General features: G+C 47.7%; 6 protein-coding genes across 6 annotated transcripts; 3 read left to right on the plus strand and 3 right to left on the minus strand.

The window, feature by feature from the left end:
• Window positions 1-538: 538 nt before the first annotated feature.
• Window positions 539-1827, minus strand: ACHE_70387A (RNA-binding protein; the record flags this gene model as incomplete). Its single annotated transcript, XM_043282714.1, has 3 exons — window positions 539-660; window positions 724-1328; window positions 1382-1827. The coding sequence occupies 3 exons, from the start codon at window positions 1825-1827 to the stop codon at window positions 539-541; spliced, it is 1173 nt and encodes a 390-aa protein (XP_043140066.1).
• A 1042-nt stretch (window positions 1828-2869) lies between these two features.
• On the plus strand, window positions 2870-3127 carry SSS1 (translocon subunit SSS1; the record flags this gene model as incomplete). Its single annotated transcript, XM_043282715.1, has 2 exons — window positions 2870-2954; window positions 3018-3127. The coding sequence occupies 2 exons, from the start codon at window positions 2870-2872 to the stop codon at window positions 3125-3127; spliced, it is 195 nt and encodes a 64-aa protein (XP_043140067.1).
• A 610-nt stretch (window positions 3128-3737) lies between these two features.
• ACHE_70389A (WD40 repeat domain-containing protein) lies at window positions 3738-6059 on the minus strand (the record flags this gene model as incomplete). Its single annotated transcript, XM_043282716.1, has 6 exons — window positions 3738-3997; window positions 4059-4830; window positions 4887-5255; window positions 5306-5631; window positions 5684-5782; window positions 5849-6059. The coding sequence occupies 6 exons, from the start codon at window positions 6057-6059 to the stop codon at window positions 3738-3740; spliced, it is 2037 nt and encodes a 678-aa protein (XP_043140068.1).
• A 1088-nt stretch (window positions 6060-7147) lies between these two features.
• SNX3 (sorting nexin-3) lies at window positions 7148-7524 on the plus strand (the record flags this gene model as incomplete). Its single annotated transcript, XM_043282717.1, has 2 exons — window positions 7148-7433; window positions 7496-7524. The coding sequence occupies 2 exons, from the start codon at window positions 7148-7150 to the stop codon at window positions 7522-7524; spliced, it is 315 nt and encodes a 104-aa protein (XP_043140069.1).
• A 949-nt stretch (window positions 7525-8473) lies between these two features.
• ACHE_70391A (telomere repeat binding factor family protein) lies at window positions 8474-10531 on the minus strand (the record flags this gene model as incomplete). The annotated part of the gene is made up of 3 exons (XM_043282718.1): window positions 8474-9350; window positions 9402-9431; window positions 9507-10531. 3 exons carry the CDS (start codon window positions 10529-10531, stop codon window positions 8474-8476), a joined length of 1932 nt encoding a protein of 643 aa, XP_043140070.1.
• A 559-nt stretch (window positions 10532-11090) lies between these two features.
• Window positions 11091-11619, plus strand: ACHE_70392S (uncharacterized protein; the record flags this gene model as incomplete). The annotated part of the gene is made up of 2 exons (XM_043282720.1): window positions 11091-11155; window positions 11208-11619. The coding sequence occupies 2 exons, from the start codon at window positions 11091-11093 to the stop codon at window positions 11617-11619; spliced, it is 477 nt and encodes a 158-aa protein (XP_043140071.1).
• Between the last annotated feature and the right edge of the window lie 2073 nt (window positions 11620-13692).

Here is a 13692-nt window from a genome sequence, read left to right on the forward strand (position 1 = left end):
TATTATGACACGGGTATTGGAGTGCCTCTGGATTACCTGGGGTTTGTGTGTGAGATTAGGGCATTGTGGTGGCCTAAGTGTCACTAGACAAATAGGTCAAAATAGGAGTTCACAAACATCGCAATTAACCATTCCAGATGGCATTTTAAGGATAACAACTAAAACTAACAAGCAGCTCACAAAAGATAATCGTAATAGTTTTACACAAAGAAGAGAATGATAGAAACACCAAACGAAGACACCCGCGAAACATGAGAACAAGACTTGATTCATCTAGTACATCCTGAAAAAAGAAAAAAGCAGATAAATATCCGAATAAAAACAAGACCAAGTTCCCCGTATACCCCTTAGGAATGTAACAGAACGACAATTAAACAATCCGAAACCACGGAAATATATGGAATAGTAAAAAAAGAAAAAGACAGTGAGTGCTATAGAAACCCGGTCCTAAAAGTGTCCGCAAGCAGTGAGCAATAAACAGCAAGATGAGATTTGGACTTCTCCTGTGTCGTTCGAATAGAGACCAGAAGTTTCGCATTCACTCCTGTCGACTGCGCTTCGCGCCGTGAGGGTTCCATGCTCCATCTCCTCCTACACCCTGGTTAGGGAAGGAGAAGCCCTGGTTGAAAGCAGGATTGGGACCTTGGAAACCGCCTTGTCCTGGCAGCATACTCATTAGCGATATTCATCCTTGCCCCCCAAATTGTGGAGAATTTAACATACCCTGCATGCCCATGTTTCCACCCATTCCACCCATCATCGGATTCATGCCACCGCCCATTGGGTTCATTCCCATTCCACCCATGGGGTTCATAGCAGGCATACCCATCATGTTCGGTCCCGCCATACCACCTCCACGGCCGCGCATCCCGCCAGGACCACCGCGCATCCCACCGCCCATCATGTTCCCGCGGTTATTGAAGCCGTAGCTCTGCATCCCGCCCATCGGGTTTGGCTGGAAGCCGCCGACCATTGGAGCAGCTTGGAAACCGCCCATGGGGTTCTGGAAGTTGCGGTTGAAACCCATGTTGTTCATGCCGCCGCGGTTATTGAAGCCTCCGCGGCCGCCGCGGAAGCCTCCTCCTCCACCCATGTTGTTCATGCCGAAGTTCATGTTCGGGTTCGGGGAGTTGAAGCCGGCTGCTGAGCGGGCTTGGTTGTCTTTACGCATGGGGGCGTCTTTGGGGAGGGTGCGGAAGGGGTTCATGTGAGGGCTTGTGTAGGTGAGGGAGTGCTTACGTCCTGTTTGCCCAGTTGCGTTGATGGTTTCGATTTTGTGTTTGGCGGCTGTCGCTGCTTGGATTGTGGTGAATTCGATGAATGCTTGTCTGTTGGCTGTCAGCTTGGATTTGCACTTTCGGAAAGGCTTTGGTAGACAAACCCTTTGCTTTTACCGTTCACCTTGTGTTCGCTGAACGTTACATCTTTGAGCTCATCTTCGACACCGGCCTCGTTGACCCAGCCACGAATATCGTCATCTGTTGTCCACCAAAACAGATCCGAGATGAGCAGAGCAGTCGTCGCGTCGGGATCGGAAGGGCGATCTTCTTGTCGCTTAACACCTTGTTGCGGAGTTGGTGTTTCCTTTGGTGTTTGGTCCTGATTCACGGTCTCCGAACTTGGGATTTGTTGTTGTCCATTCGTAGTAGCGTTTCCGGCATTACCAGCTTGCTGTTGAGTCGCCTGCGCATTGCCTTGCTGGGCGTTATCTGGTGCGTCTAGAATAATATCGGCCTCATCGTGTTTGATATCTCCTTGCTCGTTGGCAGTATAGCCGGAACCATCCCCATAGATGTCAATGTCGAAGTTATCATCCTCAGTAGCCATTGCGCTTAGGTGTAGATCGAAATCTCAAGGCAAATGTTTAATTGTTTTGTAGTGAAGTATGAACAATCCTTCTTGTTTTGTTTTCTCTGAATTCTTCTCTGTTTCGATGAATCAATGGAAGTACATGTCTGCAGACACAGGTTGTCATTAGCAAAGGAGGAAAATTGTCCATGCCAAAACAAAGAACAGAACAGAACGAGCGTCTGAAGATAGCGCAAGATTCCGAAGCATTTCTTCCCAACCAAAAAAAGGACAAAAAAGAAATACAAAAAGAGAAACAGAAAAAAGACACGATGATACGTACAATCCGACGGCCCGTATATCTGATCTGACAGCTCGTTGGGCGCAGCAAACTTCCCTCCTTTCTTCTTCTTGACACCAAATACAAGCAAAATAGTTAAGGCAAGTCTTGATCAATGATAATGAGAGGTAGAGAGAGAATGTTAATCCACAAAAGATGCGGCGCCGCGCGAGCTCTTCCGCCTTGATAGGCCGAGAGCTAGACAACGGTCCCGGGTTAGAGCCAACAAAAAAGTCTCCCCCAATAGTGAATTCGCTTCACAGGATATCCGCCAGTTTGTATCCCCTGAATCGGATCTCAGTGTAGGGCCCGAAGAGGAGGCGACAAAGTGACGCGACGCACAAGTCGAGAAAGCAGCTCAAAGGGAGTTCAAACCTGCCCACAATGATCTAGAATACAGACGACGGGCAGCCTGAAGAAGAAATAAGCGCGGTTAGTGATGAAAAGACGTGGACAAAGATGGGAGAAAGTTGGAATGGGAGAGAGAAAGCGAGCTTCGATCTCGAAGGCGCCGGTGGAGCTGGTGACCTCCCGGAGGCCCGGCGGAATAGAAACTCCGACCTCCATCAGGCCAGCTCTGCGATTTCCCCGTATCTGTCCAGATCATCGTCTTCCGTCCTTCTTTTGACATTCAATTCCTTGAATACTTGTACTTTTCTACTGTCTCAATTCTTTTTAATACTTCTCTTCCCCCTCTCTTTAATAATACTCACCCTCTCTATCTCGTGAAATACTGTCATAATGTCCGACAACTTCCAGGAGCTCGCCGATATCCCCAAGGACTTTGTCCGCGACGGTTCGCTGTTTATCAAGAGATGCACCAAGCGTATGTGAACCATAAGTTCGCCTTACTACCGAACGTCTTTTACTAACCGGTATATCTGTCCAGCCGACCAGCGTGAATTCATCAAGATCAGCCAGGCTGTCGGAATGGGTTTCCTTATCATGGTATGGAAAATTGCCCCTAGTGCTTTGCGCCTTGACCAGAAGGCATGCTAACAGACAACTAGGGTGCCATTGGGTATTTCATCAAGTTGAGTACGTGTTATCCTGAAACGTCTATCGACTCCTCCCGATTCCTCTATAACCCCTACACCCCTACATCTCGACACGCCGGAGCACGTGAGACCATCGCGAAGGAACGACATGGCTAACCACTATCTCTACAGTACACATCCCTGTGAACAACATCCTTGTCGGCGGCGCATAATTGCCTAGCGAGTCGCTTTTGAATCTTGATACCAATGCACAACAAAACCGGGAGTTGAGGAGGGTCACCAGAGTCATCATGATACCACGTGTCGGGCGTATTCATATTATTTCGTCATCAATGGGCTCATCCTAGGGAATCAATCGGCACAGGGTTTAAACGGATACTGGGATTGAACGTCATATTTCCTTCGAAACACTATACTCTTTGGGCACCGGAATGCGGCTTGGGGCAGGGAGAGTCGCGGTGATGAGATATCCCTCTACCATGGTTTATTTCGTTACTTGTATTCTTGTACAAATAATGTGATTTCATGAAATTTTTCCAGGGCGAGACTACCTGTGCTTGCTTAATCAAAACTAATATGTACATCCGAGTCATAATCGTCTTCGTGAATCATCATTCGAACTCATCTTCATTTTCGTCCTCGTCCTCGTCTTCATCGGAGCTAATAAACCGGTGCCTCATTCTTGGAAGAGGCCCTCCACGTCGATACGCTTGCATGGTCTGCTTATAATGGTTGAAATCGGGCTCCTCGTCCAGTCTAGCATCATAGCTCAAGCCAACAGGAGGGTTGCCTTCATCTTCAGTAGGGCAGTCATTCCACGAGTGCAGCGTACAAGTTCCAGACGATAAGCCCCACCCGTTCCATGACGTCGCTTGAACTTGTCAGCCAGCTTGCTAGATTGGTTATGGCACAAACAACATGATATGACTTACCTGCAAGAACAGGGGCACTTGGATGCCAACTCGCGTCACGGACGCATGTCCGCCAGAGCAACTCGCCGCTTCTAAGTCCGAAGTCATAAGCATTCATCAAAAGATCGGGGTCGCGCGGCCGTGAATTAAGTGTGGCCATGCCGACGTCTATCGTCCCCACGAGTGTTGCGTCCAGATTGTACACATAGACCTTGCCATCTTCACTTCCCGTATATACATATCTCGAGTTTGTGCTTCCAGGAGGCGAAAAATGACATCGTATAAGCGTTTTTAGTACGCGGTGACCGCGGAATGTCACGACAGAGCAATCATGAGGATGAGGTTCGTAGTACTCGTCTGGATATGGTTCGAAACGATAATCGAACCCGGTAGTGTAGCTTTTGGCGTCGATAGTGTCAAACTTGGCGGTGGTCATCATCTTTCGCAGATCCCAGAGCTTCATCGTTTGGTCCTTGGAGTTAGACAGGACATATCGGCCATCACCTTTGCTGTCAACGTAGGTTAGGCCCTCGATATGACCCATAAAGACTCCTGCTTCACGGCCGTCGCCCATCGAGCGGCGATCCCATACACGTAATGTGGTATCATCAGATCCCGAATAGAGAATGTGAGGTGACGATTTGTCCCCGAAGCAGACAGCGTTAACGTCTTCCTCATGGTTGGGTAACCGTAGGACGCACTTCCGTGCCTCAATGTCGTAAACGACGACCGTTTTGTGAGATGTACCAGCGACTATTTCACGTCCATCACCCGAAAATCGGAGCGACCAGATCTGCATCCATGTGTCAGTCATGCACTGCTCAGTTTCACGATCAGAACAGCACTTACACCAAAGTGCGAACTTCCATAAATTTCTCGTTCGCTTCTAGCCCCAGGTAGATTGGATAAATCGAGTATGGTTGGATCAGACTGATCTGCTGGATCTGTAGACGAAAGGCATACGAGGTTCCGGATCGAGCTGTATGCTAAAAGCCTGTTGTCCGGACTTAAAGTGGCATCCGTTATGGTCCATTGGCCGAATGGATATTCCACGGTTTTGTAGTATTTCCAATCATGAGGATTGGATGTGTCATACATCCGAACCTTGAAGTTTTGGGCACAAGAGTAAAAAAAGTTCCCGTCATCTGAGAATTGGCCTGAATAGCATCGAGAGTCGTAGTGGATGATTTTATCTGCTACGGAACGAGGAATCAAATCCTATGATGCGTTTAGCCTTGTTTCCTGTACTCCAGTACGCGGATACTAACCTGAAATATTGACTGTGTTGCCCTTCTTCGCGCCCCATTGACATCAATCCCCAACTCTCGCCACATCAACTTAGTCGTGAGTGCCCTTTTCCGCTTCTTCAGTTCATCAACGTAGTGTGAATTGCTTCCAAAATCACCAGATCCCATGAGGTCCCTCCCCGCCTCACTTGGGACTTTGGGGAATCGATCTTGTCTTGGTCGCCGCGGTCTCCCATAGACAAAGTATCCAGACCCGTCATCATCGTCCTCGTCGCTTATACGACTATGACGCATAAGAGGTCGTAGGCCGTGGTAACTCATAACGTTGACTATCCGAGCAGCAGAAACTGTGTCCATCAGCATGCTATTACCTATTCAATATTTTAGGTAAAAGGGTACCTCGTTCAACTGGGTACTCTTCGTCTTCTTCTTCGGAGTCGCGACCATCCAAAGTGAATTCGATGTCGATATTTCTTAGTTCAGGGTCGCCTGTAAAATCTGAATCAAATAGTGTCAGATTCGTGCTAGAGTACTAGATAAGGTACCAAAGCAATATCAACCTACCCAGGTATGCTTGATATTCTGCCTCCGCATGCTCCGACGTTATCTCCTCGTCCATTTCGTCGTCCATATCTCCCCACGGTTCGTAGTCCAAATCCTGTTCATCATCATTTTCGCCTTGCTCAAGCCACTCCCTTGCCGGATGCCATACAGTTCCAAACTCCCGAGAGGACGACTCTCGCTGGTCACCGGCGGGTGGAAAGCCAGAGCTCATGATCGGCGGGTCGAGGTCGTGCGCTGGTTTAACGGTGGAGTATATTAGTGAATTGGATTATCTTCAACAAGAGAGTCTCAAAATGAAAAGGGTACCTGTATGCGTCACCCTGCACGACAATTGTCTTGAGTCAATTGTCGCTTTCGTCTTGTTGATTGCGGCACCCTCCTTATCGATACGATTTCCGGTTATGTCATCCGAGGGTTCTCCGCCTGTTAACTCCCTTATCCCCGACTTTACGTCTATGGTTTAGTATGTTAGTAGTCAAGGATAAGTTAGGTCCCAGAAACCAAGAATTTTCGAAGATCAACAACAGTGGAAAAGTGTGATATTCGATGCTCTACTCCAGACATAAAAGGACTACTTGCTCCGAGTACATGTACATGTCCTTGAGTCAGTTCGTATACAGGGGTACAAAGGGTAGGGACAAATGCAAGAATCGGGACTATTTGAAAATCATAGAATACTCTTAGCCAAGCTTTTAATACCAATCCTCACACAGCATCATGCATCCTTCATCAACAGGAATAACTCTGCACATACCTCGGAACAACCACCTGCGATAAGATCCCATCCGGATCAATGATAAACCGGGCCTGTGGCTATCGTCATTCTATCCCGCCATTTCAGGGCAGACCAAATTCACGCCTGGTAACCTACATTCGTTCAACTGGCTTTCCCGTGCCAGGTCAATATATCGCTTTACTGTAGTCACTATCGAGTCTTATCGATACCGCTCTCGAGTACATCACGCTGTCGAGTAGCTGAAACCTTCCCCGCAGTCCCCGCCTCTTTCAACGTTCACGCGATATACGGAGTACATACATTCCACAGGCATTCCACAATGCAAGCGGTCCCTGAGCCACGGCAGCAAAGCTTCGAGGAGATCTATGGGCCTCCTGAGAATTTCCTCGAGATTGAAGTAAGGCGTTCTCAGTTCCTTGGTCCAACGCTCTCCTATACCTGTCATCGATATCGCTGGAGTGCTATGGATTATCATCCTTTCCATCTCTACTCTCATGTCTTGCTAACAAGTCTTCTCATTTGATTAGGTCCGCAATCCCCAAACCCATGGAACCTCCCGTAACATGTACACCTCCTACGAGATCGTCTGTCGAACGAACATTCCCGCCTTCAAACTGAAACACTCCGTTGTGCGCCGGCGATACTCCGACTTTGAGTACTTCAGAGATATCCTGGAGCGCGAGAGCACACGAGTCACAATACCGCCACTTCCGGGGAAAGTGTTCACCAACCGCTTTAGCGACGACGTGATTGAGCACCGGCGAGAGGGTTTGCAGAGGTTCTTGCAGATTGTTGCGGGCCACCCCTTGCTGCAGACAGGGAGTAAAGTTCTTGCGAGTTTTATCCAGGGTATGTCATTCTTTTTTCTAAGAGATACGGGTCGTCATGAGTTGCTGATTGCTATTCTACAGACCCAAACTGGGACCGAAACGCTTGGTGAATTAGAAAGCGCTTCCGTTTCCCTATCGGTAGCGAATCAGCGATGCTACCTATCCTAGTACGGACCGGCCTGATAGGTTACCTCCCAAAATGACAACGGTAGCCAGCTCGTCGTCCTTATTTATTCTTCAATGGTGGTTTTCCCATTCGGGAACGGTAAATACATGGCATGGCGCATGGTGGACCTCGGCCATTCTTTTTCCTCTCCTACATTTAGGCATGTGTTATCCTTAGTTTTCTTAGTCTTATGTCTTCAGGTTAGATTGGTTTGTCTTTAGTGTTTGTTACTCCAGCGGCATAATGTACAACTTCTTCTATTTTTGTGTGCGTGCAAGGAAAACCATTGAAATCTTCAACTTCAACAGGATCTCTTTGGAATTGACTCCCGGGATCCCGAGAGTATCATTGGCCAATGCTAAAAAGGATCTTTCGCGCTCCGTCAGACTAGTGGGTGCTCGGTGCGTCATACCGTATAAGGTTGGCGGTGATACCACTGCGAGTGAGTTATGGAACGGAGAGTCAGGGTCGGATCCAGATGTCCTGGGGGACACAGAAAGAATGAGGTATGGGCCCCATGGTCAACTTTTGTTTTCTAAACAGCAAAGATGTTTAGTTTGATATTGCCATCCTTCCGGGACTACATTGGATGAAGCGGAAGCAATATTAGGCAATTTGACAAGCTAATCAGAACCAGCATTGCTATCTAATGTAAACCATTCATTTCCGTGAATCATATGCTGCTTGGAAGTTGCGAGGAACTGAGATAAGAAGCAATGCATTAACAGAATCAACTTGTGCCGTGGCATAATAACGTCGCAGAGATACACGTGACAGAGTCCAAGAGAAGAAACGATTACAAGAGAATAATCAAATCATATGTAGCTCAAGCAGTAACCCGCGCTTGGGAAAATGAAACGAAGAAATGAGATTAAAGAAGTAGAAGAGAAACGCTATGGAATCTCATCCCAAACCATTGGTGCCAGCGTACTATCCGTCCAGGGAGCTTCAGCATTTGAAATAGCTGTAGAATTGCTATCCAAGTGGAACGGAAATGACGGACCTGCTGGAGGTACACCAACCGTCGAATTCTCTGAAAGCCCCTGCGGAGCAGGAACGTGATGAGGAAATGCAGAACCTGAAGGCCCTGGCATGGCTGAAACTGTATGGTGAGCATTATCAGCCTTGCCATGATGAGCAGATGCAGGACGCCTCTCAGCCCTCCTGCTTCGCTTTGTACCAGTCACCTGACTAGTCTCATCTGTGGGGGGCGGATTTTGGGCTTCAGATTGCAAAGAATTTCCGCTGATAGAGCCTCCTTCACGGTAGGCATGAGGAAATTTAGTCCTGAATCGATCTCGTAAGTCTGTCGCCCTACGATGACCTAGGTTCAGCCGTTTGTCTTGTTGGATAAGCGTCCATTGAAATCCATGCACGGCATATCCTTTCACTAGCGCCTCATCCTCAGCAGATGTAAATGGACGGCGGGCGCGACGCCTGGGCTTTACAGTGTAATGAGGCTCTGTGACACCAAGAGAAGCCAGCGTGGATACGGATTCGTTTGAAATCGTCCTGGATGAGGAATATCCGGCTTCCGATGTGCTGGTGTCAGTTTTTATTGTTGTTAACGAACACCCTGATGAGGAAGAGTCGTTGGTATGAAGTACTGGGCGTACTTCTGACCAGTTGGAATCACTTCCGGAATTGCTCGGTTGAGGAGGCGGCAAGTGGATTTTTACAGCTGCGCCATCACCCTCAGTTTCAGTCCGCTGAAGAGTTTCAGCGAGCTTTTCACGCACTTGCCTTGTAGCTTCATTCGGATCGGCAGCCCTGTCAGAGTCAGAAGAGAATGTCAATGAGAAGCCCTAGAATGAAACATACCGATATGCCCATGGACAACAAACGCGAAACCTTGAGATTAAAAAAATGAAGTCTTAGCAAAACGCCGTTTGTTGAACGCATTTGTCTAGAATCATCATATCGTACCTGTCTTTCAGATTTGAAGCACTCCGTTTGTTGAACCTGAACTCCGACTGGGCCAGGATTGCTGTCCAATTACCGATTCCGCATTTGATAACGCCACGGAGAAGATCTGTTGTCTCCTCTTCCGTCCATTTGCGCAGGTTTTTGCGCGAGCGACCACGCGTTTTGGGCGATGGAGGCTCCGGAGACTTCTCCGCAGGAGGCGGGGCTCCCTTGTTGGGGCTAGTATCATTGGTTTGTTCACTACCAGTTTTGCTAGTCCTCACTCTGTCTGTGAAAGACTCCTCTACGTTGTTCCGATCAACATGTCCTGCTTTGCTATCAACAGGCGACGCCAAGATCTCCTCGATTTTCCCTTCCCTTCTCTCACTGGTATGGCTATCTGTGGCATTATTAGTCGTCAGTAGGGTAGGCTCTACCACAGCATCTTCTTTCGTAGGCTTGCTCAGAAGGTGTGTAATTGAACCCGCCTCAATAGGAGGAAGGAGAGCAGCGTTTGGCGGTGGTTCATTCAATCCGTTAAGAATAGCAAACGGCCCAAACGGTGGGGGTCGCTGTTCTTTTTGCTGCTGCGGAATGGGCAGCTGGAGGTGTTCTCCAAAAGCATCTGGGTGGACATCCAAACGACGGCGCTTGCGGATCAAGTGAAAGTCTTCGTCGAACGAGGAATACGGGAAACGCTCCAAAGCGCGCAGGTTCACAAACGCGGGGAGGATTGGTTTTGGAGGTGGTTCCAAATTCAACATAGAATCATCGTTCTTCTTTGTTTGTGTGTTGTTCGAGAGCTCCGTCACGGTGGGTAGATTGGTATAACTGCCGGCGCTGCCGCTGCTGACAGCAGCCGAGCTGGCTTTGGATTCACAGACTCCGCTGGCATTTGGCTCGAGCGGCGATGGAACACTCAGAGCACGAGAGGAAACCGGATGACGCAAAGGAGCAATGCGGAGATTTTGGAGTTGGGGAAGTTCGCGGATTAGAGATTCATCGAGGGGCCGGTTGTGATAGTTGTTGACGCCATTGTAATCCATTATTACCGGGGTCTCACCATCTGGATCGGGAGATAATCACATATGGCTAAAAGAGAGTGTACGCTGAGCAGTATCAGAACGCTCACCGTCCATATTGTCCGTATATAAATAGCTTTGGAGCCACCAAGTGGCGAAGTTGATGGTAGAAAGCCGTCGTCGACTATGCCTGACATGATGCTGTACGGGAAGCGACACGGCCAGTTGCGCGGTTTCCGGGATAAATCCGGTTTTAGCTTCACATTTGCCGGTTTTGGAAATCGGTTGAGGTGGGATTCGATACTTAGGTACTCTATTGATTTTATGTCATTTTTATGCTATATTTATGAAGCAGTTGAATAGATTCAAGAGTATACAATGCTTCTTTCTTGAAAGTACCTTTTTCTCCCCAAACAAGCATTCACTACTGTTTGATACTGTTTGACTGTTTAGGAGATTCACTGCAGCTGAACTGGAAGATAAATAACTGCTTTCACCCTTTCTCTTTTTTCTTTCTTTCTCCCACGTTCATTGCTCAGCTCCCTTAACTCCTTGTTAACCTTCTCAACCTGACATTGACGATATGGTTTCGACCATCTTTCCTACCTGGCCTCACCTGCTCTTCGGAGTCATCGAACCCATTTCTCTGTGAGTCCCCCTTACTCAATAAGCAAGCAAGTCACTTAACTAACATATCAAGGATTGCTGGCTGGGCCCTCCCCATAATCGATCTAAACTGGTTCATTCTCGACCAAGCCCCCAACCCAGACTTGATTTCCGACGCCATCCATCCCAGCAGCATTGCGCTAGCCTACCAACTCGCCAATCTCTACGGCCTCCTTTTTCTCCTCGGCGTGGGAATTTGCTACACCACCACTGAGCCCAAGGTTCTGCGCAACTACCTGTTCTGTCTTGCCGTCGCGGACTTTGGACACATCTACGTGACGTACCTTGCCATGGGGGCTGAGGCGACCTTCGATGTCGCAGGGTGGAATCTGTTGACTTGGGGGAATATCTCGATTACGGGATTCTTGTTTGTAAATCGTTTGGCGTACTTGGCGGGGGTTTTCGGGGATGCTAAGTCGCCTTTGGAAGATAAGAAAAGGACTTAGTGAAGTTCCTGCTTGCTTTGACGGTTTCTTCTTGGTTCGAGGCTTTGTCCATTTGCATGGGCAATTGGTGCCAAGTAACATTGAGACTCTGCTTCTCTGGCATTTGCCGGACAGATGGATAATTTTGGATTTGGCTGAGATAGAAGGGTTCGCGTGAATATTCCCTGCCTAAGTTATCTTGCACATACTGTTATTACTGCAATAAAAACATGCGGACATACATACTCGAGGCGCTAAGCGCGCCAATTAACATATCAACGACCGCATACACAGTCCACATTTTTCAGTGTTCGGCGCTAACCCTGCTCCCATCAAAAGCTTCATACTGTGATTCATAAGGAAATTCAGATTTCAACCTCAGACAACCAATATACCTATTGCACTACATCGAATTTGGCGCCGCCGTCTTTTGATTCCAATCACACCATTCTCCGCTGGTTTATCAGGCGACATCCGCAAACGACTCTTGTCTTCTTCCAACACTACCTTGAAGCAAAGTCCAACGGCAATGTCCTCAATCTCTCATGGTGTACCTATTACCTTTATACATAGTCTTCCCTGATATCAACAGCGTCCTATCCTTATTCATACACCGGTGGGCGATGGCTCCATCGCGATGAGCTGCAGCGGAAGTCCCTTTAATCAAATTCAATTCCGACGAGCTCTATAATATCAAATTACACAGAACTAGAAGCGACCAAGGTCGTCACCTGCGAGAAGGAAGAAGGGGGCTTAAACCGGGTCTTCACTATAACATTGGATTCGGGGCATTGTGTAGCAGCGAAGTTGCCACCCAAGATTGCTGGCCCGAAAAGACTAAAGACTAATTCAGAAATTGCGACTATGAAGTATTGTATGTCAGTTCTTGATTTGTCCAATTTGGCCCGGAATAATTGATACTAACTACTTCCCAGTACGTCTCAAGACCTCATACCATATCCCAAAGATCCTGGCATGGAATGATGACCCACCAACCCTGTTCAGTCAGAGTATATCATTCAAGAGCATGATGCTTGGTTTCAGTTACATTGTTTTATGTCCTTCCATGTCCTCGCATCAGCATATGCTTTGTACCAAGGTGATTTCTTTGCAAATCAAGGAAATGGCATCCCTTAAACTAGGATGTAGTGCTGATACTTCCAGGGAGGACGCTGTCTGAGTACATTTCTGGTATGGTCAGGACAGGCTATTCGCGCATCCTCAAAGCAACTCCAAACAAAAGCCACTCTCATACCAGGGCTCCATTGATGAGCACATTCGACTCCTTCAAACAAGCGAGAGTGTCTTGAAGCGATTAGTTGAAGACTCTCGAATCCAGAACGCCACCTTGCCTACATTAACTCACACAAATTTACACAAGCGGAACGTCTATGTCCAACCTCATGACCGAACAACCATCGCAGGTATCATCGATTGGCAGTCAACGAGTATAGATCCTGCATTTGTATACGCAAACGAGACCCCTGATTTTGCTTCTCCTTTAGATAGATGCCAATTAGAAGAAGATAAATCAACGGATCCAGGACCTGAGAAACAAAAAAAGCTGAACGACGCAAAGATCTGCCATAAGACCTACGAAGTAATCATGAAAAGCCTCATTCCCAAACTACGCCCTGCAAAGCTCCTTGATCCTATCCTCTACGACATTCCTTTACTGCCATACAACATAGAGGGATAGCGCCTCTGCACTCTGCCATGAGCTGATGGAACTATCTGCAAAATGGTCAGAACTAGGAATTCAAGGCTCATGTCCATATTCACCAGATGAGCAAGAATTTGCAAAGCATTCACAAGATTACGGGGATCTTGAGGCTGTTCAGAAGTTGAAAATGTAGTTCAAGGACTCTCTCAATATGGATTCTGATGGATGGGTTCCGAATGAGGTCTGGGATGCTGCAAAAGATGCTCATAGGGGGCTGCGTATGATGAGTGGATTGAGACTGCGAGGAAGGCTGAAGCAAACGGTGATGGGTTGACAGTTGAGAAGGCTGATAAATTGTGGCCGTTTGATTCTAGATAAAATTCTCATGATAGCATACTTAAGCTTGTATGGTACTCTCACATAATAACAAC

Source organism: Aspergillus chevalieri, chromosome 7, assembly GCF_016861735.1.
Source record: "Aspergillus chevalieri M1 DNA, chromosome 7, nearly complete sequence".
Lineage (NCBI taxonomy): Eukaryota > Fungi > Ascomycota > Eurotiomycetes > Eurotiales > Aspergillaceae > Aspergillus > Aspergillus chevalieri.